A 26724-nucleotide genomic window follows, 5' to 3' on the forward strand; every position below is an offset into this window, starting at 1 on the left:
GTTGATTCTTTGAATTAATAAAAGAATAATATTTGGTAACTCAAGAATGGATAAAAAAATTTACTCAAATTTTTAGTGGACGATTTATAGATTTTTGTGCTTGTGATTAAATCGGTCTTATAAATGATTATGTAATAATCGTTGTGAAAAAAAAAATAAAGCTAATATTATTTAGTCAACAATTGTAGCAAATAGATAGACGATTCTTAATACTACAATTAAATGATTAAACCAACTGTCTCAAAATTGATGCTTCTAGCACTATATATTAGTTTTGAGTATCAAATCCCTAATTAATTGATTAAACCAAACTGTCTCAAATTGATGCTTCGAGCACTATATATTAGTTTTGAGTATCAAATCCCTAATTACGAAGCAAAATACAAAGTCCTCTCTGAAAAAATTAGAACCAAAAAAGATAATCTCGAAATTGATACACGTGGTAGAGGACATGTACGTCTTCGAAATGAAGATTAGCTAAGAGTTGATCAAAACAAGGCCATGACTAATTCATCTAACCAGCCGGCTTGCTTTATCTTGGTCACTAATGTTTGTTGTGCTTTTGACAGAAATAAATAAATAAATAAAAAAAAATTGCATGGTGTACTACTATTTCTATTACTTTAGGTGCTAGATATCAACGATTGATCCTAATTCCCAGCTGTTTCCTTTCCTATTCCCTGCTTGTTTTTTCCCTCCCTTGTTACTTACGTATATAGTATAAGCTTACATGGCCTATCTGCAAACACAAGAAAACCAGAAACGCAGAAAAACAAGAACCTGCCTTGCAAATTTAGGCCTTCAAACATGGCCTGTACCGGCTTTAACCACCGCTCGATTGCGTGGGCAGTTCTGATAGCAGTAGTTCTTGTTGCTAGAGCCAATGCTATTGACATATTTCTGGAATGGCATGTTACACTTGACACCACATTCAAGCCTGTGACCCGAGATCAACCTGTAAGAAGAACAAAACCTAGTTTTTAGTAGGTTTTTTTTTTCTTTGAAACAGACGATATTATCTATACTAAGGGGGTGAGAAAGTGAACTAAGCCTGACACTGGGCTAACCATAATAATATAGTTTAAATTTGCCTTTGGCGAGAATTGAACCTAAGGCCTAATCACTTACAAGTGAAGGAATAGCACTAGTTTTTAGTAGTTAGTTCTTGGCAGTTCCAATTTGCTAATAATGGTTGTTCTAAATTTCCTTGATTTCAAGCAGGTTATCGCGATTAATGGATTGTTCCCGGGGCCACTTATCAACGCCACTACGAATGATTTTGTTCATGTGAACATCTTTAACGACATGGATGAATCTCTTCTCTTTACATGGTATGTAACAAATAATTAATTTTTGCATAGAGTTCAAATGTTGGTCTGAGAACTTGAGAAAAATTGTGTTGCTGGTGCAGGAATGGCATACAGCAAAGGTTAAACTCATGGCAAGATGGAGTTTCTGGAACAAACTGCCCGATTCAACCTGGTACAAGCTGGACTTATGTGTTCCAGACCAAGGATCAGATCGGCAGTTTCTTCTACTTCCCTTCCATCAATTTCCACAAGGCTGCTGGAGGATTCGGACCTATACGTGTCATCAACCGCAATGTCATTGCCGTCCCCTTCCCCAGACCAGAAGCTGAATTTGATCTCCTTATTGGCGATTGGTTTTATGACAGTTACCAGGTCTTTTACTTGATACTTTGTTTATGAACAACATCAATTTGCTCCATTTCTTTTGGCTGACACAATTTTTTTGGGCATGAAATTCGAATAGAGTACTAGGGCATTAATGGGCACTCCTCTAGTGGCTTACCACGGAATCCCTGATATAATTTTGATGAATGGCAAAGGCCCTTTTGGTAACCCCATGTCAAAATCCTATGAATCATTCAATGTCACACAAGGTACTTTAATTCAGATTCCAATTACTGAATTCAAATCTCACAAACAACAATTGTTACTGCTATTTAATTTACGTATGATAGCGTGAGCAATATTTCATATGATGTCATAGTTGTTATGCAGGGATGACTTACAGGTTGAGAATATCAAACGTGGGGAATGCTTTGAGTTTCAATTTCAGGATTCAAAACCATCAAATGGTGCTGGTTGAAACAGAAGGATCCTACACTGATCAGATCGCGTTGGATTCTCTGGATGTGCATGTCGGCCAATCATACTCGGTTCTTGTCACAGCTAACCAAAATGCAGCTGATTATTACATGGTGGCATCTCCCAAGTTGGTCAACACGTCTGAATTTACTAGCCTTGTGGGCATTGGGGTTTTGCACTATTCCAATTCAGTCTCACAAGTTAGTGGGCCTCTGCCTGATGGCCCTGACCCTTTGATTTAGATTTCTCAGTCGATCAAGCCAAATCTATTAGGTAAGAAAGCTTCATCAACAACAATTATTATTGCTTAGTACTGGAACATTCTCGTACAAACTATACAATGTTACCTATTTAAGTGTTATTGCATAGGTGGGCGAGGGATTTGTACTTTAGGGTATTGTGTTTATTGTCATACATGTTTATAACGTAGTGTCGATTAGTAAATTATGTGATAATGTTGCATTCTACGATTTCAGTGGAAAACTACTTGTATATGCTATATAATCAGCTTGGAATAATTCTCATCATACACATTCTAATGTCCCCATTTAATTTGTTCCTTCACCATGATCAGGTGGAACTTGACTGCAGGAGCTGCTAGGCCTAACCCACAAGGAACCTTCAATGCGTCAAATGTGACCCTATCTCAAACCTTCATCCTCCAAAGTTCAGTAGCTGACCTTGGTGACGAACCACGTTATGTTGTCAACAATGTGTCATATAGAACACCAGAAACCCCGTTGAAACTCGCCGATTACTATGTCAATGGCACTGGTGTGTACCAACTTGATGCTTTTCCGACTCATTATGTCAATGACGATGCTGCATATGGAGTGTCCGTCGTGACTGGAATCCACAAAGGGTGGATAGAAATTGTGTTCATGAATACTTTGGATGCCATGGATTCTTGGCATTTAGATGGTTTTGGATTTTATGTCGTTGGGTAAGTAAAAAACTTATACGTCTGACATGTTATGTTTTTAGACTATTAATATGTCTATCAGATTAACAGTCGGACCACATTATCTATGGTAATTATCTGCAGGTTTGGGAATGGAGATTGGTCGACGGATTCACGGGACACATACAACCTCTACGATCCTGTTGTGAGATCAACAGTCCAAGTGTACCCTGGAGGATGGACTGCAGTTTATGCATTCCTTGACAACCCTGGGATGTGGAACTTGAGATCTCAACTGTTAAAGCATTGGTACTTAGGGCAAGAACTCTATGTGAGAGTTTACGATGCTGACCCTAACCCTGCTAAGGAGCGCCCACCACCCGAAAACCTCCTTCGATGTGGTTAGTGCATTCCGTTAATTCCATGATTAAGCCCTTCAATTTGTTTTCAATCGTCATAATTTAATCTTTAATTGAAACCCTAGCTAATCTTTGACTTTATTTCTTCCATGTGGAAATTGCAGGAATTTTCTCTTCTGCTCCGGCTCCAGCTCCAGCTTCATGGACTTGATGCTGATTGGGAATGACCTTAATTTGTAGAATTATAGTTGCATTATGAATAAATAGCTAGTAAACTGCACACACAACTATGAGTGTGCTTGAGTGAGGCTAGAATAAATTTATTTGTTTATTTAATTTTAAATACGATTGGCTATGTTTACATGGTTGTGATGCTGGTGTAAAAAACAACAAAATTTATGCTGCATGTAATTACTATTCCGTTGGAATGAGTGGGCTGGAACGAAAAAATATCTAAAATCATTAAGGGTAAAAATACACCTCCACAATTGAACAAAAAGTGGAGGACGTGGGTCCTTTCTCTTTTATATCTTCAATCATTTTGTTTAATTGTTCTATTTCCTTTTTGTTGATAATGAGCATATCTTTAGGCCGATTATCACAGCGCCTAAGGGACTTCCCTTATTTATCTTGATACGAATCTCTGATTAAGTTAGCTCTTCTGCACTTGATTGCTTTCTTTGTCACACTTTACTTTGGGCGCCGTAGCATTAGAAAGAAGGTCAAATTAAACCCCAAAAAAAGTGATCCAAAAATGTATCTGCCCTAAAGTTTCAAGGTATGTCCGACCTTTATTTCATAATATTTGCTTCTTGCACCTAGATGCCAGAAAGATTGGGTGAGATAAGTGCACTAGCATCCGGTCGCACCAAGTGTTAGACTACGGAGAGAAGCAAGCCCCTACCTGTCTACTTAGAGAACCTGAGCCCAAGCCTAACGAAGATTATTGATTGAACTAGTAGTTTGATAGGAAACTGTTCACACTCAATCTCTCGCTTAGTCTAGTCGAATGAATGAGAAGGTAACTCCCCTTCATGATCTTGAGGTTTAGAGTAGACATACAATCTTTCTGCGCCCAACTTCAAGCCAAAAAATTATAGTGAGTCAGAGTTCCCTCAGTTGCAACATGCTGTGTATGAGGAATTGTCAGTCTTGCAGAAGACGTTGTTCATTACCTTATTAGATAAAGAAGGGCTCAAACTTCTTCTTGATGGAAATACCACCATTGAGGGAAATTCAGACTCACTCTTGGTATCAATTCTGAGAAGACTTTTGCCCATAATTTTTATTTTATCTCAGTTTTGATGAAAGAGTTAGAATGGTATATTTTTGAAGTTTTAATCGATGAATAATGTTCTATTAATAATTAATTTGATTTGCAAATAATGTAAAAATATTATATAAGCACACATGTAAACCTGCAAACATTTTTTTGCTTTTCTGTTTTACAACTTTAAACTTAATTCATTGGCTTTATTACTGGAGTACGGATCCTCGCTGGATCCTCTTTGTGAGGATTCCGGGGATCCGTGAGTCGTATCCGTTCATCGTACATCGTACAGTCATAAATCATTTTAAATTTTTTATTTAAAAATAAACATAAACAGTACTTGACAAAAACTAACCACACGATGTATGATGAACGAACATGATTCACGGATCCCCAGGATCTTCACCAAAAGGATCCGGAGAGGATCTTGTTGGTTATTACTGAACTCCCTTTAGTTGCATGTTGGTGGTCTTTATGGTATTCTTGCTATTTAATAAGTAAAGCTATTGTCACTTAGTATTATGGTTTAGTGATATTTTTCTTCACTTATAAGTGAGAGGCCTTAGGTAATTGGATTCTCGTCAAAGGTGAATTTGAACCACATTGTTGCTAGTTCATTGTGAGGCTTAACCCACCCTCTTCCCCCTTAATGTAGATATATAATATCGTTTCTTAATATAAAAAATAAAATAAAATATAAAAAAAGGCAAAGCTACCATTGGATGCGATCATTCCAACTTACATGCATTGGATCCCATCAGAACTCTGAAGTTAAACGAGTTTGGACGAGAGTAGTACTAGGATGGGTGACCTCCTGGGAAGTCCTTGTGTTGCATCCCCCCACCTATTTTGGGAAAAAAAAAATGAAATAAAAACAATTATGGATCCTCTTAAGCGTTGTTTGCTATACATGATTGAATTGAAATGGATAAACCATTAACTTTTTTTTATTTTTTTTTATTTTACAAATGATATTATCTACATTAAAGTGTGAGGGGTAGGCTAAGCCTCACACTGGGCTAGCTATAATACTGTAGTTCAAATTCACCTTTGGCGAGAATCGAATCTAAGACCTCTCACTTACAAGTAAATATAAAGAAGAATATCACTAGATCGTATTTGATGCTTATTAATCCTGGTCTTAGTATATTTATTATTGTTAGTGTCAATATCAATATTGATCCAGGCCTCAATATCGACCTTCATTTTAACAAAAATCGAGAATTCTCCAATCAAAATATTTTCTATTCGTATTTTTATCCATATCTCGAATATCATCTTCTATCATATTAAATGATTTTTGTTTATGTGTGTTGTAGTACTGAGCGGCGGATAAGACACTATTTTTAAGGTATGTTGGAAGAAGAAACATTAACGAAAATTGTGACAAACATAGAGATATGAGAAGGGTTACTCAAAAAGAAAACGTATCCATTCAATCCTCCCATGAAGATTAGAATAAAGAAGTTTTCTTCATGTCTAATTTTTTTTCTAGTCCTTTCAAAATAGAAAATTATTCTCATCTACTTTCAATATGGTATAAATTTAGGGATTGTCATTTCCAATCCGATACTTTATACCAACGAGTCCTTGGAATAATAGTCCGAAGCCATTCCTCCCTCAACGACAAGCAATCAAAACAGGAGAGTGCATGATTTGGAAACATGCCGTACCCATCAAATATTTTGAGACTTTTTATTTTTATTTTTTGTTATAACATTTATTTTTGTTATAAAGATGCTTTACTCAAAACGAAATGACAGCCTAAATATTTTATGAGAAATTTTATTTGAACCCTTATAACTTTTTTTACACTTAATTTACTCTCTACGCCTATATTATTTTTAATTAAAAAACTAATATCTTTCAAACTCAAGTTTATTACCTAATCTACCCTCACAAACTCAATTCAACATATAAATTTATCTTTACACCCATTTAGGAAATAAAATTCCAATTGAATAATTTTCATTAGAGAACTAATTTGAATAAAATCCCAAATTGCATAAGCATAAAGTCATATGGCATGCTTTCATTAATGTAATACAGTATTATGTCGTAATTGATGTAGTACAACATTATTCTATGTAGAAATTAATAGAATTTCTTAAGATGATGTGCCCCGTTGCTGGAGCTGCTGCGTACATCACTATGGTTCCCATCGCTATTGTTGCTAGCTAATTTGTTTGTATTTTGGTGTCCCTTTGTTGTGGTATCTGCTGCATCCTAATGAACCAATTTTCAGTTATTCCATGATCTAAGGTAAGTGGTAGCAAACAACATGCTCGTTTACTTTAGTAATAAGTGGTAGCAAAGCCTTGTTTCTTTAGGTTAGCCCTAGATTTCCAACCATGGTGATGGAGTGGATTCGAGGAAACCAAATTGGCAGGGGAGGCTTCGCCACCATTTACACAGCGAAACACAATAACTCATCTTTTCAACGTTCAAGATTGATGGTTGTGAATTGAAACTTAAAAACCCATCTTCTCAACTCTAAAAAAAATTGCATAAATCAATTCATACCTTAGTTGGAGGATTTAAAACTTCAAAATCATCATCCATTAATAATAATAATAATAATAATAATAATTTAAAAAAAAAAAAAAAGTTTGTTTTCTCTATAAGAGCTCTTAGCGTTTTAGCCGGAATGAACGTAGGATAAATATTGCGTGAATCTAGGGTTTTTTTTATTGAACAAATGATATTTTTACATTAAAGAAGTGGGGGGGGGGGGGGGGGGGGAGGTAGGCTATGCCTCACAATGGGCTAGCAATAATGTGGGTTTATTGATAAATTGCAATTTAATTGTTAGTTTTATCGTGTACTTGACTGTGATTATGCAATAGGGTAAGAAAGACAATTCACATTTAAAATTTAAGTTGGGTGTAGAAAGAGGTTATATGGGTTCAAATAAAAATTTTCATATTTTATTTGTAACCTAAACATGAAATTAGGGGTTAAGGTGTCCTCTTTTATTATAAAATAACAAAGTCATCCTTCAAAACTGAAAATTATAACAAAAAAATTAACAAAATAATCTGTTGTACCATATTTGGGACTCACTTTCTAGGGCTCACTCATTAGCCATGAGCTATGTACGAAAGAGGGAAAGGAAACCCTTGTCTTATAAAAAGGACCTCTCACCCTCACTTTAGGGAGAAAAACTTGTGTGGGACTTGGCGTGCCATTGGATTTTATTGAGTGGCATTACAATCCAATCAAAATTCACCACATGATAAGTCTAAATATAATCTTTTATTTTTAAATTTAAAGCTCTTATAAAAATATTTCTTACTAATTAATATACAACATAAGAATAATTTAATGGTTTTTTTTTTCCTCTTCTCCTCTCTCTCTTTTTTCTTCCCAAATTTTCTCTACTGTCTTCTTCCTCCCCACTCTGTCTTTCCTTTCTTCATATGAATATGGGAAAAAAACAATTAAGTCATCTTCTCCCACTGTCATGAAATGGAAAAAAAAAAAAATCCAACACATATTTCATATTTTACAAAAGCTGTATTTTTACAAGAGTTGTTCGTTCATTTAAAATTTAATTCTATATTTTTAACAATATTATAAATAATAATGAACGTTTTGATATTTTAAACACAAAACTTACTACAGTAGTTAAGATTGCAAATGTTGGAAACCCAGTGACCAAAACCGGCTGTTGATACAAGGTGAGTTCACATACCTGAAGAAAACTATATTTTTATATATACATTGAGGAAGGTGAAAAGTAAAAATGGAAAAATAGATTTTGAAAAATATTACACAACAAAGGAAAAAGGAACAAACTTCCATCTCCATTTTCCTTTTTCCCAGCAATAGAAAGGACTTGGGAAGAAAATTTGAATGGCTTAATTTTTTTTTTATCATATTCTTATGAAGAAAGGAAAGGAAGACACGAGTAGGAAAAAAAAAACATTAGATTAATCTCATAGAAAAAATAATTATGAGAGCTTTAAATATAAAAAAGTAATAAGAGTTTTATATTGTAGAATTGTCATGCGGTGAGTTTTGATTGGATTGTAGTGCCACTCAGCAAAATTCAGTGGCAAGACAAGCCCCACACAAGTTTTTCTCCACTTTAGGAGGGTGAAAATTTTCTAACATCTCTACTCTCTCAAAAAAATAACAAGCCACCATGTGCAATGTAACTCTCATACATAGTGAAACTAGATTTACACTAATGTGGACGTAGTCCCAACGTGGGGTAAACCACAATATTTCATGTGTGTTCTTGCGATATTTCACATGTGTTCTTGTATTTGTGTAATTTTACGGTCAAATGTAAGTTGGTTCAAAATCAACCCAATTTTGTACATAATCAATAGAGCATACGTGTACGTTCTACACAATGTGACAGTATATTTTGCATTTTCCGGAAAGAATATCAGATAGAGATGAAAGCTGGAGCTAACATCTTGTTGCGTGCACGTCGGATTAATATAACAATGTATAAGAACCTTTTTACCTTTTCTTCTTTGATTTACAACTATAAAACAAACTTGTAAGGGTCTTCAGGTTAATTGTGACGTAGTATAAAATAATGTTTAACGATCTCGCAATGTTGTAAAGTTTATTTGGAATTCAATCATCTTCAACAGAAGCCCAACTCAATCAGATTTCTCTTGCAAAATAAAAACAAATACTTCTTCCAAATAGTGTGCTATGCCAAACCTCGTGCACGGCCTGTTAGAAACTTAATTGGACTGAACTATCATTTAGTGAAGAACGAAATGTATTTGGTAACAATACAGTTTGACGTAAGTTGTAAACGTGGAAAAAACTGCTTCCTATTATTAAGGGAATATGGATATCAATTGTGGAGATAACTACCATCCCACTTATTTGATGAAACTGCTGTTAACTGACAAAAACCAACTCTCCATGATAGAGGGAAGTTGGTGAATGTTAATCTATATAAGGACTCCCTGCTCGTAAAGAAAAGTTCTGCGTTATTGGGTTCTATCACCTTAAGAACATTGAGTCTTTCAACGAGTAGAAGATATCCTTTTCTTGTTCGGCAATGGCTGCATCAGGTATCATGTTAACATCTGTTAGTAATCTAGGAAACTTGTTAATATTATATACTCCTAGTTTTCCAACATTTGGTATCAGAGCCAAATTAACATATCCTAGATTCGAATGTACGTGTCGAACTGCATATGTTTTCAAGCATGTGAATTTTTATTTTTAATTATGACATGTTGATTCAAAGCACAAGACAGCACCGAATCGAAAAGCACATGACAGCACCCATGTTTTCCATTATTTCATCCGACAACATATGCTTTCAATAAAATGCATGAGGGTGTTTTCCATTATTTCATGTTTTCCATTATTTCAATGCATCCATTATTTCAATAAAATGCATGAGGGTGTTTTGTCCCAAAAGTTCTTTTAATGTCAAGCAGCACTTACCATAATATTTTGAATTCACCAAAGTGAATGATCTGGATGTATATTCTGGCAAATAAGGGTATAAAGATTCATTGCATGTTCATACTCTTTTCCAAAGGAAAGAATATATAAAATGCATAAGGTTTGAATGAATCATTCCTTGTATAATCTTGTAATTATCTTGTCCAAAGACTTGATATATCTGTGATAAAAGATGATTGAAGTGGTCAGAATGTACATGATGACTTTTAAGGAGTGTTTATATTTCTGACCAAAAGGGAATATATAAACATGTGTAAGTGATGCATGAAATTAAAATTGTATTTAATGTTTTATTTGGTTGCATCAGCAACATCATCTGCACTTAGCCTTTCATCGATCGAGCCGCTCAATGGAGGAAACTTCAAAAGGTGGAAACAAGACATTGAGATTTTGCTGGGCCTGATGGATCTCGATTTAGCACTGAGAGAGGATGAACCTGCATCGCTGACTGACACTTCGACTGTTGAGCAACGTTTGAAACATGAAAAGTGGCAGAAAGCCAACAGGATGTCGCTCATGGTGATGAGAAGAACTATGAGTGAGACTGTGAGAGGTGGGATACCTGCTTGTGAGAAAGCTAAGGATTTTCTGGATTCAATTGGAGCAAAGTTCAAAGAGTCCGAGAAAGCCGAGATGGGTGAATTGATGACGACGCTAACCAGTTTGAAGTTTGATGAAGGCAAAAGTGTAAGGGAGCACATACTGAAGCTTGTTGACACTGCAGCAAAATTGAAGGACTTAGAGGTCCCGGTTGATGATGCTTTTGTTGTTCATATGGCATTGACTTCCCTACCTCAATCCTTTGATCAACTGAAGATCACTTACAACACACAGAAGGAAAAATGGTCACTGGATGAACTAATTTCCATATGTGCTCAGGAGGAAGGCAGGCTCAAAAGAAACACCAACTTTGGTGCTGTGAACTTCGTGCACACCAACAAAGGGAAGAGGCCAATGTTTCATTCTGGTAAGGCTTCTAAACTAGACTCTTCTCTAGGAACTGTTATAGCTGCTTCTTCCTCTAAGGGACCGAAGGATCATAAGGAAATTATGGACAACATAAGGTGCTATTTTTGCAAAAACACTGGACACATAAGGAAGAATTGTGAGAAACTCAAGAACTGGAAAATTAAGAAAGGTATTTTTGTTAAAATTTTTGTTTGTTTTGAAACTAATCTTGTTGAAGTCCCTCCAAATACTTGGTGGTTTGACACTGGGTGTTCGGTTCATATCACCAATTCTTTGCAGGGTTTCACAAGAGGAGTCACAACTACAAGAAGTGAAGTTTTTCAAGTTTTCGTTGGTAATGGCAATAAAGTGGCTGTGGAAGCAGTAGGCAACCTTAAGCTGGAATTATCTAGTGGTTTTATTTTAGAATTAGTTGATGTACTCTACGTACCTTCACTTAGAAGGAATTTAGTTTCTGTTTCAAAACTTGTAAAATCTGGTTTGGCTTTCAATGGAGACAATGAGAGTATCAGAATTTACTTGAAAAATAATCCAAAAGATGTTCTTGGAGTTTGTTTTCTAGTCAATGATCTTTGGCAATTGTTGTGTTCAGTGGTGAATGATTTTGCTTGCCTTAATGTTGATTCAATGGGTTCGAGTAAAAGAATGTTTTTAAATGAAAAATCTTCTATGCTTTGGCATAGAAGATTGGGACACATTTCGAAAACTAGAATGGATCGCTTGGTCAAGGATAATATCCTACCGACTTTAGACTTCTTTGACTTATCAAATTGTATTGAGTGTTTTAAGGGAAAATTAATAATTTCTAAGAAGAAAACTTCAACTAGAAGTCTAAAGTTGTTGGAGATTATTCATTCAGACGTTTGTGGACCTTTTCCAACCAAAACACTTTGTGGAAATGTGTATTTTGTGACTTTTACGGATGATTTTTCGAGATTTTCATATCTCTATTTAATCTCAGATAAGTCTTCTGTATTAAATTGCTTTAAAGTGTTCAAAACCGAAGTTGAAAAACAACAAGAAATGTCCATAAAGATCCTAAGGTCAGATAGAGGAGGGGAATACTATGGCAGGTACACAGAGAAGGGTCAATCCAAAGGACCTTTGGCGCAATATTTGGAAGAGTGTGGGATTCAGGCTCAGTACACTACTCCAGGCACACCACAACAAAATGGTGTGGCTGAGAGAAGGAATAGGACACTGATGGATATGGTGAGAAGTATGATGAGTTGTTCAACACTTCCACAACACTTGTGGGGAGAAGCTTTAAAAATGGCAAACTATATTTTAAACCGTGTTCCTAGTAAATCAGTTTGCAAGACTCCTTTCGAGATGTGGACTGGTAGGAAGCCGAGTTTGAATCATCTACATATATGGGGCTGCAGTGCAGAGGCAAGGATGTATAATCCTAATGAGAAGAAATTGGATCCTAGAACCATTTCTTGTCATTTTGTAGGGTTTCCTGATAAATCTAAAGGCTACAGATTCTATGCACCAAACCTTTCGAACAGAATTTTTGAATCCAATAGTGCCAAGTTTATTGAGAATGGGGAAGTATCGAGCAGTTCACAGCCATTGCCATCCTTTGACTTTGAAGAGCAAATAAGTGTTCGTGAAGATCAAAATTTTGAAGGTTCAATGGAGTTGCAGCAACCTCCCACACTGGATTTTCAACTTGAAGATTTTAATTATCAAGATGAAATAATCGAAACAAATACAAATGGTGTGCCACTAAATTCTTATGTTGGTCCAATAAATGTAGCTTCTTCATCTCAGGTACCAATGAGTTCTTCAATGCAAGGGGTGATAAATGATAGAAGGGTATTACCACCAAGAGTCAGAAGGTCAGCCATCCCTGATGACTATGTGGTGTATTATCATGAGGTTGAAATGAATGAGGGTGTGTCTGATGATCCGGCCACTTACCAAGAAGCGATGGACAGCTCGCAATCTGATAAATGGTTGGAAGCAATGCATGAAGAATTGAGATCCATGCAAACAAATCACGTATGGATTTTAGTTCCTGCACCAGCCAATATTAAACCAATAGGAAATAAATGGGTTTTTAAAACAAAGAAAGACTCACGTGGAAAGGTTGAAAGACATAAGGCGAGGTTGGTGGCAAAGGGTTACACACAAACTGAAGGGGTGGATTATACAGAAACTTTTTCACCAGTTTCAACAAAGGACTCACTTCGGGTAATTCTTGCACTGGTGGCTCATTATGACCTGGAGCTTCATCAGATGGATGTAAAGACAGCCTTCTTGAATGGTGATTTGGAGGAAGAAATCTTCATGGAACAACCAGCTGGTTTCATTAAGCAAGGAGAAGAAAATATGGTATGCAAGTTGAGAAAGTCAATATATGGTTTGAAACAAGCTTCCAGGCAATGGTATATGAAATTTGATGAGAAAATCACGTCTCTTGGCTTCAATGAGAATAAAATAGATGATTGCATATATCTCAAGGTATGTAGTTCGAAATTCATATTTCTTGTTTTGTATGTGGATGATATCTTATTAGCTAGCAATGATATCAACCTCTTACATGAAACTAAGAAATTGTTGTCCAATACCTTTGAGATGAAAGATATGGGAAATGCGTCATATGTGTTGGGGATTGAGATAATTAGAGACAGATCAAAGGGTTTGCTAGGACTCTCACAAAGATCATATATAGAGAAGGTATTGCATCGGTTCAATATGCAAACCTGTTCAAATGGAGAAGTGCCAATGGGGAAGGGTGATAGATTGAATAAGTCTCAGTGCCCGAGAAATGACTTAGAAAAACAAAGCATGATTAACAAACCTTATGCATCATTAGTTGGGAGTTTAATGTATGCACAGGTTTGTACGAGACCGGATTTGGCTTTTGCCATAAGTGTGTTGGGAAGGTATCAATCTAATCCAGGTGAACAACACTGGGTTGCAGCGAAGAAAGTATTAAGATACTTGCAGAGGACTAAGTCATTCATGCTGGTATATAAGAAAGTGGAGAACTTGGAACTATTTGGCTACACTGATGCGGATTTTGCGGGTTGTACAGATGATAGAAGATCAACCAGTGGATATTTGTATTTCCTAGCTGGAGCTGCAGTATCGTGGAGAAGTGTAAAACAAAAGGCCTTGGCTACATCAACTATGGAAGCTGAATTTATAGCTTGTTTTGAAGCTACAAAGAGGGGATTGTGGCTGAAGAATTTGATCAAATTCATGGGAATTGTGGATTCAATTTCAAGGCCACTGGTGTTGTATTGTGACAATAAGGCAGCTGTTTTCTTTTCTAAAAATAATAAGAAGTCAGAAGCTACAAGACTGATGGACATCAAATATTTGTCAGTCAAAGAACATGTGAGAAAGGGTGAGGTTGTGATCGAGCATATTGACACAAATTCTATGATAGCTGATCCATTGACAAAACCCTTAGCAGTGGGAGTATTCAAAGAACATGTCATGAAGATGGGTGTGCACGAATCTCTGGAATCTGCTGAAATGTGGGAGTAAGAAACTCTTTTACGAATTGCATGTTTGAATGCTTATTTATATGTATTTGCATGATTATCAGTATGCCATTACAATTAAGAAGTGATGGTTTAAGACTGAGTTGCAGTAATAAATATGCATGTGCTGAATCTTTATGATTATTCTGAGTTATATAGCTTATATAACACAAAGTGGTATATGATTTTCAATTCAGTAAAGGAACTGTGATTATCCAAAGATGATCCATAAAGTTGATTGAATTGATTCATAGAAAAATGAATGTGAAGTTCATTGAAAGCTTGACATCATACAGATTAGACTCAAATGACAGTGATTTTAGAGTGCATGTGCCAATGAGAGCTGCACATGGTTTTCTAGAGTTCGACATTTGAACTAATACTGGTAGATGTGGGGAAGCAAGTTACGTGTAACTGGATGTGATCACTAAGGAGTCAATATTGTAATTGTGATAACATTTCGATGAAATGATTAGTTTACGTCCAAGTGGGAGAATGTTAGAAACTTAATTGGACTGAACTATCATTTAGTGAAGAACGAAATGTATTTGGTAACAATACAGTTTGACGTAAGTTGTAAACGTGGAAAAAACTGCTTCCTATTATTAAGGGAATATGGATATCAATTGTGGAGATAACTACCATCCCACTTATTTGATGAAACTGCTGTTAACTGACAAAAACCAACTCTCCATGATAGAGGGAAGTTGGTGAATGTTAATCTATATAAGGACTCCCTGCTCGTAAAGAAAAGTTCTGCGTTATTGGGTTCTATCACCTTAAGAACATTGAGTCTTTCAACGAGTAGAAGATATCCTTTTCTTGTTCGGCAATGGCTGCATCAGGTATCATGTTAACATCTGTTAGTAATCTAGGAAACTTGTTAATATTATATACTCCTAGTTTTCCAACACGGCCTCCTAACGTGCTGAGAACAACAAGGAAATCTTGTTCTCATTTAATTCAAATGTGCCTCTACAATTTTTGTCATCTTTTTCCTTGGCTCTTTGTGTTTACACCTAATCGAAGTGCCGTAGCTATCTTATTTTGTTTGTTTTGGCAGGCGTTTATGATCACTATGCTTTTAATTTAAAGGACTATATAATTAATTACTAGCTCATTAGCCTTTAATTACGTGAGAATACACAAGGAGGAGGAGGAGGAGGGTAGTTTAGTGCAGGCTTTGCAGGATTCGAAGAAATTGAAGTCCATGTGAAATGGCATGGCCAAGTGTTCCTGCAACTCTTCTCATATTCTTTGCCCTAGCAGTTTCTGCTGAGGATGTATTTCTTGACTGGCACGTCACACTTGACACAAGTATCAAACCGGCATCTGTCGACCAACCGGTATGAACAACATCACAGATTAAGTGTTCAAAACTTGATTTTTATTATATTTGTTTTATTTTATCTTCTTTGTTTTCCCTGAGATCTTTTACAATTGGTAAATTCAGGTTATCGCCATCAACGGGCAGTTTCCGGGGCCACTAATCAATGGCACAACCAATGATATGTTTCATGTCAATGTGTTTAATGAAATGGATGAACCGCTGCTCATAACTTGGTATGGCCAAATATCGTGTGTTTGTATGATCTGTAGTGGATTGTGTTAAATTGATGCATAATTAGTGTTCCAAAAAAAAAAAAAAAAAAATAAATTTAAGTCCCCTTAAAATCATATTTATTGATCAATATTCTCTCTTTCAAGTTTAGAACTAGAAGAAAGACTAAGAAATTAAGTCTAAGATAAGCTGAGAGAGGTCTAGTTCCCACACTCCATTTGTCAACGCAATTTTTTGTGTGTCAAGTATTAAGTTATTTGAAGTGCAGATAGAGAAAAAGTGCCAAAATCACTAGCATATAGGGAAATATTGATTTGACATTTAGAGCCCTAAAGATTGAGGGTTGTAATGGTGCAGGAATGGCATACAACAAAGACTAAACTCTTGGCAAGATGGAGTATCAGGCACAAACTGTCCTATTCTTCCTGGCAACAACTGGACTTATATGTTCCAGTTCAAGGATCAAATTGGCACTTTTTCCTACTTCCCCTCACTCAAATTCCAGAAAGCCGGAGGATCTTTTGGTCCAATTCGCGTCAATAATCGTGCAGTTATCCAAGTACCATTTCCCAAACCAGAAGCAGAATTTGATCTTCTCATTGGTGACTGGTACGAAAGAAGCTACAAGGTACGTAATTCACAACCGACCGACATGTTATCGATCGACAAATGTGAACTGTGACCAAAATATGTAAATTTGTTGCTCTAATAATGTAACAGGAAGTTAGGTCCTTGATGAGCACCAAGTCCATGGCCTACAACAGCACCCCAGATAAAATTTTGATGAATGGAAAAGCTGCATATTTGGTACCTCCTACGGAAGGCCATGAGTCTTTAAATGTTGCAAAGGGTACGTACAATGATGAGAATACATTTATCAAGTTTTTCTACATTTTGGTTAATCGCATTTGGAATATGCTGATATTATTGGCACCGTTAACTTACAAATGTCGATAGTGGTTGATATGGCATCACTCTATATATGCAAATATTTACGATTAAATATGCTATTATACATATGCAGGGAAGACTTACAGAATTAGGATATCAAATGTTGGGACGACATGGAGCTTCAATTTTAGGATTCAAAGTCACAAAATGGTTTTGGTTGAAACAGAAGGATCCTATACAAATAAAATTACATTGGACTCTCTTGATGTTCATGTTGGGCAGTCCTACTCTGTGCTTGTCACAGCTGACCAAACTGTTTCAGACTATTACATGGTGGCAAGTCCTAAACTGTTCAAAGCTACAGATGTGAGCAAATTTGGCATTGGTGTACTGCACTATGATAACTCCACCACACCTGCCAGTGGGCCTCTTCCAACTGGTCCTAACCCGTTCGATCAAGAATTCTCCATCAATCAAGCTAAGTCCATTAGGTAATGCTGGAGACTTCTTCATTCGTTGCTAATTGATTTTGGGTTAGCGTTCAGAGTGATCATCTTGTCTTGTGATTATTGTATTATATTCGCCATTTAATGATTGAACATTTTTGTCTTGTGAAGGTTGAACTTGACCACAGGGGCTGCAAGGCCTAATCCGCAAGGATCCTTCAATGTACATAATGTGACATTGTCACAGACATTCATATTGCATTCATCCACTGCAGAAATTTTTGGTTTACCTCAGTTTACCGTCAACAATGTGTCTTACTTGGCCCCAGACACACCACTAAAGTTGGCCGATCAGTTTCTCAATGGGTCGGGAATTTACGATCTTGATAAATTTTCTACCAACTCTTCAAATGTTGAATCCGTACGTGGAGTTTTTGTTGCCACGGGAACCCATAAGGGGTGGATAGAACTTGTTTTCCAGAATGATTTGGAGGACATGGATGCTTGGCACTTGGATGGATTTGGATTCTTTGTTGTTGGGTAAGTACAAGTCTAACATTTTTAACGTTTCTTGTCGCTCAAGTATTAGTGCCATTGATTAAATCCAACAGTATATAACATATCAAACTCTCATATTTCATGCCAATATCATGTCTCGAAATTTATTTCAGTTTTGGAGCTGGAAAATGGAAGCCTGAGTCGTGCTCTACTTACAACCTTTATGATCCGGTCGTGCGATCTACTGTGCAAGTGTACCCTGGCGGATGGAGTGCAGTTTATGCATACCTTGACAACCCAGGAATGTGGAATTTGAGGTCACAACACTTGAAAAATTGGTATTTAGGGGAGGAGCTTTATGTGAGGGTGTATGATGCTGATCCCAACCCTGCCAAGGAAATGCCTCCTCCATCTAACCTCCTTCTATGTGGTCAGTAGTACTGTTGTTAATTGTACCCCGTCACCTTAATTTCTCAGTCATTATTAATTAATTAAGTTAATAATCCTCTTGTCTTGCTTAAATAATATCTTAAATTTATTTATTCTTTTATATTTTCATTTTTGCAGGAGCGTTTGCTCCTTCTCCGCCAGCAGCTCCGCCACCGAAGCCATCTAATGCACCATCTTTGCAAACAGCAGCAGGGTAATACTTGATTAATTATTCAAAGTATTAATTACTCCTGATTATTTTTATTTTAATTTGGAAAAATGTAATCCTCTAATTCAAAGCTAACCTATCTTTCTTTCTTGTTTGCATGTTTGTAGGTTTCACATTGCTTTCATCTGCATTGTTGCAACATCCTTTCAAATTTCACGAGGATTATCAAATTTTTTATAGGGATACCAAAATGGCCTTAGAATTAAGAAACTAAATATTAATTTTTTAGAATATACATTGACAAAGGGGGAGATGCGAACACTTTCAGAGGCATTACAGTAATTAAGTTTTTATTGTAATAATGTTGAGATTTGATTTCTCACCTAGCCAATGAAGTGAACGACAACCCTTTCATCTATCCATATTGACATGTAAATTAATAAATCATGTGAACGTGTGCAGCATATAAACATATTCGAACTTCTTAATTGAGAAACATATTAATCACTTGAGCTAAAAACTCATTGCTTAACCTTCTCTAGATTGACGACTATGTTCACACAAGAAACCCAAAAAAAAAAAGAAAGAGGAAGGGACTTGGACATTACTCATGCAATTACACTTGTTGCAAGAATATCAAACATAAAACGACCATGTTCACACAAGAAACCAAAAATAAAAAAGAAAAAGAAAGAGGAAGGTACTTGGACATTACTCATGCAATTACACTTGTAGCAAGAATGCCAAACATAAAACAAGCTTACATTTAACCCATTTGACAAAATGGCGTCACTAACAATCCAGAAAATTTGTAATCCCTTACTCTTTTTAGAATATCCAGCACAAGAAACCGTGTTTTTCGCTTGGACTAGGCACCAGTCAAAGTATATTACAAATAGAAATGAATGACGCAGTCCGTCAACAAAACTAATTAAGCATTGGCCCATAGAGATGAATGACTTAGTCCGTCAACAAAACTAATTAAGTATTGGCCTAAAGACCGTTGACAAGTGAAAGGAGACCGAACTCATACAAGTCTAACATTGAATTCCAATTCCCACTTAGTATTACTGTCTAGTGATATTTTTTTCACTTATAAGTGAGTGGTTTTAAATTCAATTCTTGCAAAAGACGAATTTAAATAACATTATTACTAGTCCATTGTGTGGCTTAACCCACCTTAATCTCTTGTGTAGATAATATGGTTTGTTCAATTTTTTTATTTTATTATTTATTGAATTCCGATTAACGAGATTTCCAAGTCCTATAACGTGTAAGACTTTGTTGATATGCTGCAATGCTCATCTATAAATAGAAGCAAAGGAACTCAAGACCAACACAATAAAACCCCTTCACTCATCTCTCTATCTATCTAGCTACCAAATCCCGGAAATGGCCTCGAAAACGGCCGGCTTGTTTTGCGTAGTCTTTTCCCTCTTGATCTTTGTGTTGCTATCTCAAAAAACTCTTGCAAAACCTACTGATCACCATGATCATAAGCATGACTCCTTCGAGTTCATTCAATACTTGGAGGGATGCCACAAAGGTCAAAACGTCAGTGGGTTGCAAGAGCTCAAAAAATACCTCACCAAATTCGGCTACTTGAATTATGATCACTCAAAACATGCTGATGATGACGAGTTTGATGACCTTCTAGAGTCTGCCATCAAGTCATACCAGAAAAGCTACCATTTAAAAGTCACCGGAAGCTTAGACACTACCACGGCAAAACAAATGATGGTGCCCAGATGTGGTGTGCCAGATGTTGTCAACGGCACGCGAAAGGGAAGCAAAAAGCACAACCGCAAACTCAAGTCCATCCATGGAGTTTCTCATTATGAGTTCTTCTTCCCTGGACCTCGAAGATGGCCATCTACACAAACCCATCTGAGATATCGCTTTGCTTCGAGTGCAAGGCAAGTCCCCGGCACAGAGAATGTAAGGTCTATATGTGCACAAGCATTTCAGAGATGGGCACAAGTGACCACTTTTACATTTGAGGAAGTTCCTTCTACTTCAGCGGCTGACATTACCATTGGCTTCCACCGTGGCAACCATGGAGATGGGTCCTCATTTGACGGCTTCAAAGGGACTTACGCGCATGCGAATCCGCCTAAAGGTGGAAACTTCCATTTTGATGCAGATGAGACATGGAGTGCCAATCCAGGGCCGAATGAGATAGACTTGGAATCCGTTGCTGTACACGAAATAGGCCATCTTCTGGGGCTTAATCACAATCCTGATCTCCCCGATGCAATCATGTATCCCTACTTTGAATATGGGATGGTGAAACGTGATCTGAATAGGGATGACATTGATGGTATACGTACTTTGTATGGTTTACAGTAGCAAGCACATCATAGATTGTTATTACTACATTGATAAGAAGATGGAGTGAGGTGACTGCAAGTCCCTATATATAAAGAAAATAAATGATTTTTGGTACAAGATATATACATTTTTGCATTGATGAAGATGTAAAATTTTTTAACCTTTTTTATTTTTGGTTGCAGATGTTATAATAAAAGTGCTTATAAGTCTTTATGGTATTTCATGTATTCTTTTCGCGCGATTTGGTTTCATTGTCCCCTCGAGAGGTCTAGGTTCCTCAAGTCCTTGTGCTATTTCTTGTATAGTTTTTTTCGATCGCTCTACTTCTTTTATCTAAATTTTGTTGTGGGTGTGTTTGGAAGGATGCGAGTGTTCTATCGAGGGCTAGGTTCCTTTTATAAACATAACTGTGAGGATCAATGACTTGTCAATCATATCATTTGATTCTCGAGTAACTTATTATTTAGATGACTTGATTTTCTAAGTGATCTTATGGCCCGGTATGGTTAGAATAATAGAGTTTTAACCTCTGATTAGCCTTTTATGTGATCGCTATTTAGTAAGACTTATTATGGTGGGACATTGGTTGATTGGACTATGATTTGGTAAATCTCTCCTTCCTATAATAGGATGGGGAGAAACTCTAGTCAATATAAAAGGCATGTCCCTGCTCTCACAACAATTATTCTCATACAAAATACCAAAACCATATTCTCTTGGTCGAGAACACTTTTGGTTGCTAAGAGTAGAAAACTCATTTGTCACCTGCAAGAGTTACGTCTTTCACATTCTACAGATAAATTCAAGCCACATCTTTCACATTCTATGGATAAGTTCATCTCTATTTTATATTGATTCGATTCATTATATTCATTATCCGAATGTGTTGTTGTATGATAGGGAATTTACACACATGCAAACGGGCTAAAAACTCCTATAATACTTGCAAGAATAACAAGGTTATAGTAGTATAAACGGATGTTGCAAGGTCGTTCTCTACATGGATTATTAAATAAATCAAAACAAACCGAATTCCAACTAATTATTGTAAAATAGAAATTTGAGATAATTGCTTTTTATGACCTAATTTAATAAAACGAATTACATGGATTATTAAATAATTCAAAACAAACCAAATTCCAACTAATTATTGTAAAATAGAAATTTGAGATAATTGCTTTTTATGACCTAATTTAAAAAACGAATTTAATTAATAAAAATAAAACAATCTGCAATATTAAAGCTGAAAGAAAAGGAAAAGTTTTGGAGAAATCAAAATAAGAAAGCACTAGGGTTCCACCATCACCTTGCAATCCTATGAACTTTTACCAATTATTTATGATCTACACATGCCACTTTGAAGGTTAGGTTTTCCTAATTTATATTCTACTTGGAACCTCCAACATAGAACATATATCTAACATGCAACCTGTCCGGATGTTCGGATCAAATCTAAACATGAAAGACTCATTAATTATGCTCTATGAAAACTCTTTGAAAAACCATGTAACCCCTAAGACGTGGTGTTCATCTTAAGTGAAATTACAATTATTAATCACAGAAGCCAACGTAAATTTCAGGGAACCTTCCGACCAAAATTGCATCAAATTACTTTTTCTAAAGATCCCAATGGTGATCAGACATTAAGACAATTAGATAGTTTTAATCACGGTGATTAATAATTCAAAGTAGGCATGCAATCAATCATAAGCAATTAAATAAAAATTACATATTCATGCTAAGGCTCAAGGCTTCACCCTAGCAAAAGGAATTAGTTACGCATATTCATAATTGAAATCATAGAAAATATTATTAAGAATAAAAGGAATGAAAACACCTCAAAGTAGAAAATCTCCAAGAACTCTAGCAATTACTCTCTGTGTACAAAGTAGCATAAAAGAAAGCGTAGCCCTAAAACTAGTGCTGACTAAAACCTTAAATATCTCCCTAAAAGCCAGCGGCAAAATCCCTAAGAACCAATTCTCTTATTTCCACTAGGAAGCTGACAATTAATAAAATATATTAGAACATAAAGTCCTAATTAAGCTAGGAGAATCTGCCAATTACTTGTCCAGCCACGTTTTAGTCTCAGATATCCTCCAAATCCGGCCCATGATAGCTTGTTTTGAAGATCGAGACGTTCTGAACACATCTCCATAAGGCCACGAACCCATCCGAGATCATCTTGGGCTCCAAAAATGCAAGTCAAGCCCAAAACGTCACTATTCCAGCACCGCGCATTGCTCCTTTATTTTATTGCCAAAAAATCATCGCTAGGTAGAAAAATCTGATATTTTGATACGATCAAGCTAACTGACTCATGAACGTCCTCCAACTATAATTACTCCAAAATTCGTCCATTTGACCATGTTTTGCTCCAGAGGAAGTCGGATGTCCTATATTGAAAATATAAATCAAAGTATTAAAATTCTACCAAAATAATTACTAAAACATACTAAGAGTAGGTAAAATATACAATATGAAATTGACTCATCATTGTACTTTTCAGAATATATCTTACATATGGTATCAGAGTCAAACAAGTTTAGGGTCCAATTATAGCTAACCTGTTTGAGTAAATTTTGACACAAGTAAAAGCACAGTTTGTTTGTTGTTTTGGTTGCGTGTCTTTTACCTATCGATCATGATTCTTCCGATTACTTCTATACTGTTTGCACGAGGATTCTCTAATTACAATTTTGCAAAAATTCGTGGCAAAAACAGCACTCCCATTTATTTAATAATAATAAATAAATAAAGGGAAAACAAAGGGGAAATTGATGTTTCCTTGCATGTTTTCTTTGGCTTCTTTCTCTTCCTGGTGTGGGCGAGTCGAAACTTGAGACTTAAAATGTTTTTTTTTTTTTTTTGGGCTTTTGGCTCTATTCGGTGTTTTCCAGTAAGAATTTTCTCCGCAAAGGTATGAAATTATTGTTCGCAATTTAATCTACCTAATTTGGTGGAATTGATATTAAGCTTTTGGTTCCAACTGAATTGAGAACTAGATAAAGGTTTTGTTGATTCTGGGCAATCAGCCTTCTTTTTCTTCTTCAAATTCTCCATCTCAAAATTGACTAGGTTGAGAATTTACGCTTCCTCTTATTGCTTTGTAAAATCTAGCCTTCAAAAAAATTTAAGAATTTTGGTTACTTTGCTTATATTTTGATTACTCAAAACACGCCAACAATGATGAGTTTTGATAACCTTCTAGAGTCCGCCATCAAGTCACACCAGAAAAGCTACCATTTAAAAGTCACAAGAAGCTTAGACACTACCACGGCGAAACATATGATGGTGCCAAGATGTGGTGTGCCGGATGTTGTCAACGGCGCCCCAAGGGGAAACAAAATGCACAACCGCAAGCTCAAGTCCATCCATGAAGTTTCTCATTACGAGTGCTTCTTCCCTGGACCGCAAAGATAGCCTCACGGCCACCTACAAAAACCCCAGATATCGCTTTGCTTCGAGTGCAAGTCAAGTCCCAGGATGTAGTTATGTATTCTGAAAACTATAGTGCATTAAGTAGTTTCACTCTGCAAAGCTCCATGATGTGGTTTTTTTTTTTTTTTTTTTTTTTTTGAACAAACGATAGTATCTAGACGGGGGTGGGGGAGTGGGAAGCCTTACAATGGGCTTGCATTAATAATGTGGTTTAACTTTGCCTTTGGCGAGAATCGAACTTAAGATCTCTCACTTACAAACGAAGAGGAATACCATTAGACCATAATACTAAGTGGTGTGTTATGTATTCTGAAAACTATAGTTCCCATCCCTGAACAGGTCTAGCCATGAGATTTCGAAGGGCCGTGTGTGAAACTTAAACTAAGTCCTAACATGATTTAACACAATAATACAGAAGAAAAAAATTTAGCGTGAATCGGTGCCATAAATTAAGCAGTCGGTGTTTAATTGACAAATTGAACATTGCTAACTTTTTGGTGCATTAGGGGACAGTAAGCATGGTCACTATTCCAACTCCACATCGAACATAGACTACTTTCTTGCCGTGGATCTTTCCCACCTGGAATCGCCAGCCTGCAACACCACACTGCCTCTCAGATTAGCTAAAGTAAAATATGCGATGCCTCAAAAGGGTAGGGGAAAAAAATAGAAAAGAATCTGAGATAACAATTGTGGCAAGCTCAGAAATCCACAGAAGGATGCTTTCATTAGGCTTAAAAGCCGCGGTCTGTAGAAACAAACGTCTCCGTGTTGGGGAAAAAACTTAGAGTACACAACTCTAACACAAGTGTTGAAGAAACAATACAAGTAAACAAATTACTTGTATTACACAAACAAAATATTACAACACTCTCAAAGGACACTCTTAGAAGCAATGACACTCACTTACTTTCTAGAGATACATTCTAAATCACTCACACTACTACAAGACTATTCTTGCTTCTCACTCTTACTTGATTGCTTGCTTGCTTGATTACAGGCTTACTTGGTTGCCTACTTCTACTTCTTGATTTCTTGGTCGGTTACTTACAATACACACACACACACACACACCCCTATGTATAGGTGGTGTTGACCGACTACAATTGCCCACCGCCATTAGGCTTTGTATGGCAGCCACACAATTGTACAAGTAGCTAGATCTTTCTAGCTAATGATCATGCATTGCCACCGACATGCTTTCCTAATTGGCCTTATGTTTTCCTAGTTTCTAGTACATTCTAATTACAAACAAACATAATTAATCATGGCTAGAAACGTCTAGCACATTTGCATGCACCAACCACCTCCCATGCACATTTGAATCTCCAGAACCTTCTAGCTAGTACCACCGACATAGTATTTTGCTAGAGTTGTCTAGCATCCAAACACCAATTAGGCTGGTGTTGATCTTCAACACTCCCCCTCAACACCAGCTCATTCCTTCCTTCATGCTAAGTTGACGACGAAGCTTTTTCATGCCCACCCATTTTCATGATATGGGCTTCACAACTCTTCGCTTTGGCATTAGATTCCAAGCTTGATTTAGCTCCGTTGCAGTGACCTCTTCTCCCAACTTTGAGCCACTCAGGTTCAACTATTTCTTCTTCTATGGCTACGTTGGCGTATTTAGGATTTGGTTTCCGAATTCTTGTTGACCTCCTTGGTTGTGATTATGGAGTTGATACTTCCATTTCACTAGGTCTAACTTCTTCTGGTTGTTGATATACGTCAGCTTGCCAAGGGTTTTGGGGCACTGCTTGCTTAACACCATCACCATCAAGTGAATCCTCAGACTCATGTGGTCTCGACTAAATTCGAACAGTTTGCTCCCCTATCTTTTGCTGCAACTTATCTTCTATCTCTCTTGAATCAGGCAAAGCCTCCTTTTCTGAGGACCACCAAGAAGATGCTTCATCAAACACCACATCTCGTGATGTGTAACACCTTCCATTCGTAGGATCACAACATTTCCGCCCTTTTCTTTGGCTGTCGTATCCCACAAAGATACATCGGACTGCCTTCTTGTCAAACTTGCTATGTAAATGACTTGGAACAAATACGTAGCACACACAGCCAAAGACTCGAAAGTAACTAACTGTAGGTTTCATATCCCACAGTTTCTCAAAGGGTGAGACAAATTCTAACCTGGTTTGAGGAAGCCTGTTGATCACATAAGCTGCAGTTCTCATTGCTTCGGCCCAAAACCTTCATGGTACATTCTTGGCATGGAGCATACTTCGACATATTTCTACAAAATGTCGATTCTTTCTTTCTGCTACACCATTCTGTTGTGGTGTATTGGCACAGGTGAACTGGTGACGTACTCTACACTCTCGTAGATATTGGGAAAACTCATTCGAGGTATATTCTCCTCCATTATCCGTGCGTATGCAACGG

At 36.6% G+C, this 26724-nt stretch overlaps 2 protein-coding genes, 1 non-coding gene and 1 pseudogene across 3 annotated transcripts; all 4 read left to right on the plus strand.

Moving 5' to 3' along the window:
* Window positions 1-807: 807 nt before the first annotated feature.
* LOC103934459 lies at window positions 808-3418 on the plus strand (annotated as a pseudogene).
* A 1943-nt stretch (window positions 3419-5361) lies between these two features.
* Window positions 5362-5480, plus strand: LOC125469001. The gene has a single exon (XR_007251329.1). It is a non-coding gene; the product is annotated as a 5S ribosomal RNA (ribosomal RNA).
* Window positions 5481-15766: 10286 nt separating this feature from the next.
* Window positions 15767-18601, plus strand: LOC125468790 (monocopper oxidase-like protein SKS1). The gene is made up of 8 exons (XM_048565248.1): window positions 15767-15904; window positions 16012-16121; window positions 16477-16747; window positions 16840-16969; window positions 17144-17501; window positions 17628-17996; window positions 18128-18384; window positions 18522-18601. Exons 1-8 carry the CDS (start codon window positions 15776-15778, stop codon window positions 18599-18601), a joined length of 1704 nt encoding a protein of 567 aa, XP_048421205.1. The 5' UTR covers window positions 15767-15775.
* Window positions 18602-19335: 734 nt separating this feature from the next.
* LOC125468791 (metalloendoproteinase 2-MMP-like) lies at window positions 19336-21101 on the plus strand. Its single transcript, XM_048565249.1, has 2 exons — window positions 19336-19363; window positions 19871-21101. The coding sequence occupies exons 1-2, from the start codon at window positions 19336-19338 to the stop codon at window positions 20899-20901; spliced, it is 1059 nt and encodes a 352-aa protein (XP_048421206.1). The 3' UTR covers window positions 20902-21101.
* The last annotated feature ends 5623 nt before the right edge of the window (window positions 21102-26724 follow it).

Source organism: the organism of the source record quoted next, unplaced genomic scaffold (assembly GCF_019419815.1).
Source record: "Pyrus x bretschneideri cultivar Hongxiangsu unplaced genomic scaffold, Pyrus_bretschneideri_v1 Contig4, whole genome shotgun sequence".
Classification (NCBI taxonomy): Eukaryota; Viridiplantae; Streptophyta; class Magnoliopsida; order Rosales; family Rosaceae; genus Pyrus; species Pyrus x bretschneideri.

Coding starts and splice junctions, on each gene's coding strand:
- LOC125468790 (XM_048565248.1), top strand. CDS start 15,776: ATGGCATGGCCAAGTGTTCCTGCAACTCTTCTCATATTCTTTGCCCTA. Junction 16,970..17,143: donor GTCTTTAAATGTTGCAAAGG/GTACGTACAATG, acceptor ATACATATGCAG/GGAAGACTTACAGAATTAGG. Junction 17,997..18,127: donor TTTGGATTCTTTGTTGTTGG/GTAAGTACAAGT, acceptor AATTTATTTCAG/TTTTGGAGCTGGAAAATGGA.
- LOC125468791 (XM_048565249.1), top strand. CDS start 19,336: ATGGCGTCACTAACAATCCAGAAAATTT. Junction 19,364..19,870: donor ACTAACAATCCAGAAAATTT/GTAATCCCTTAC, acceptor TATAAATAGAAG/CAAAGGAACTCAAGACCAAC.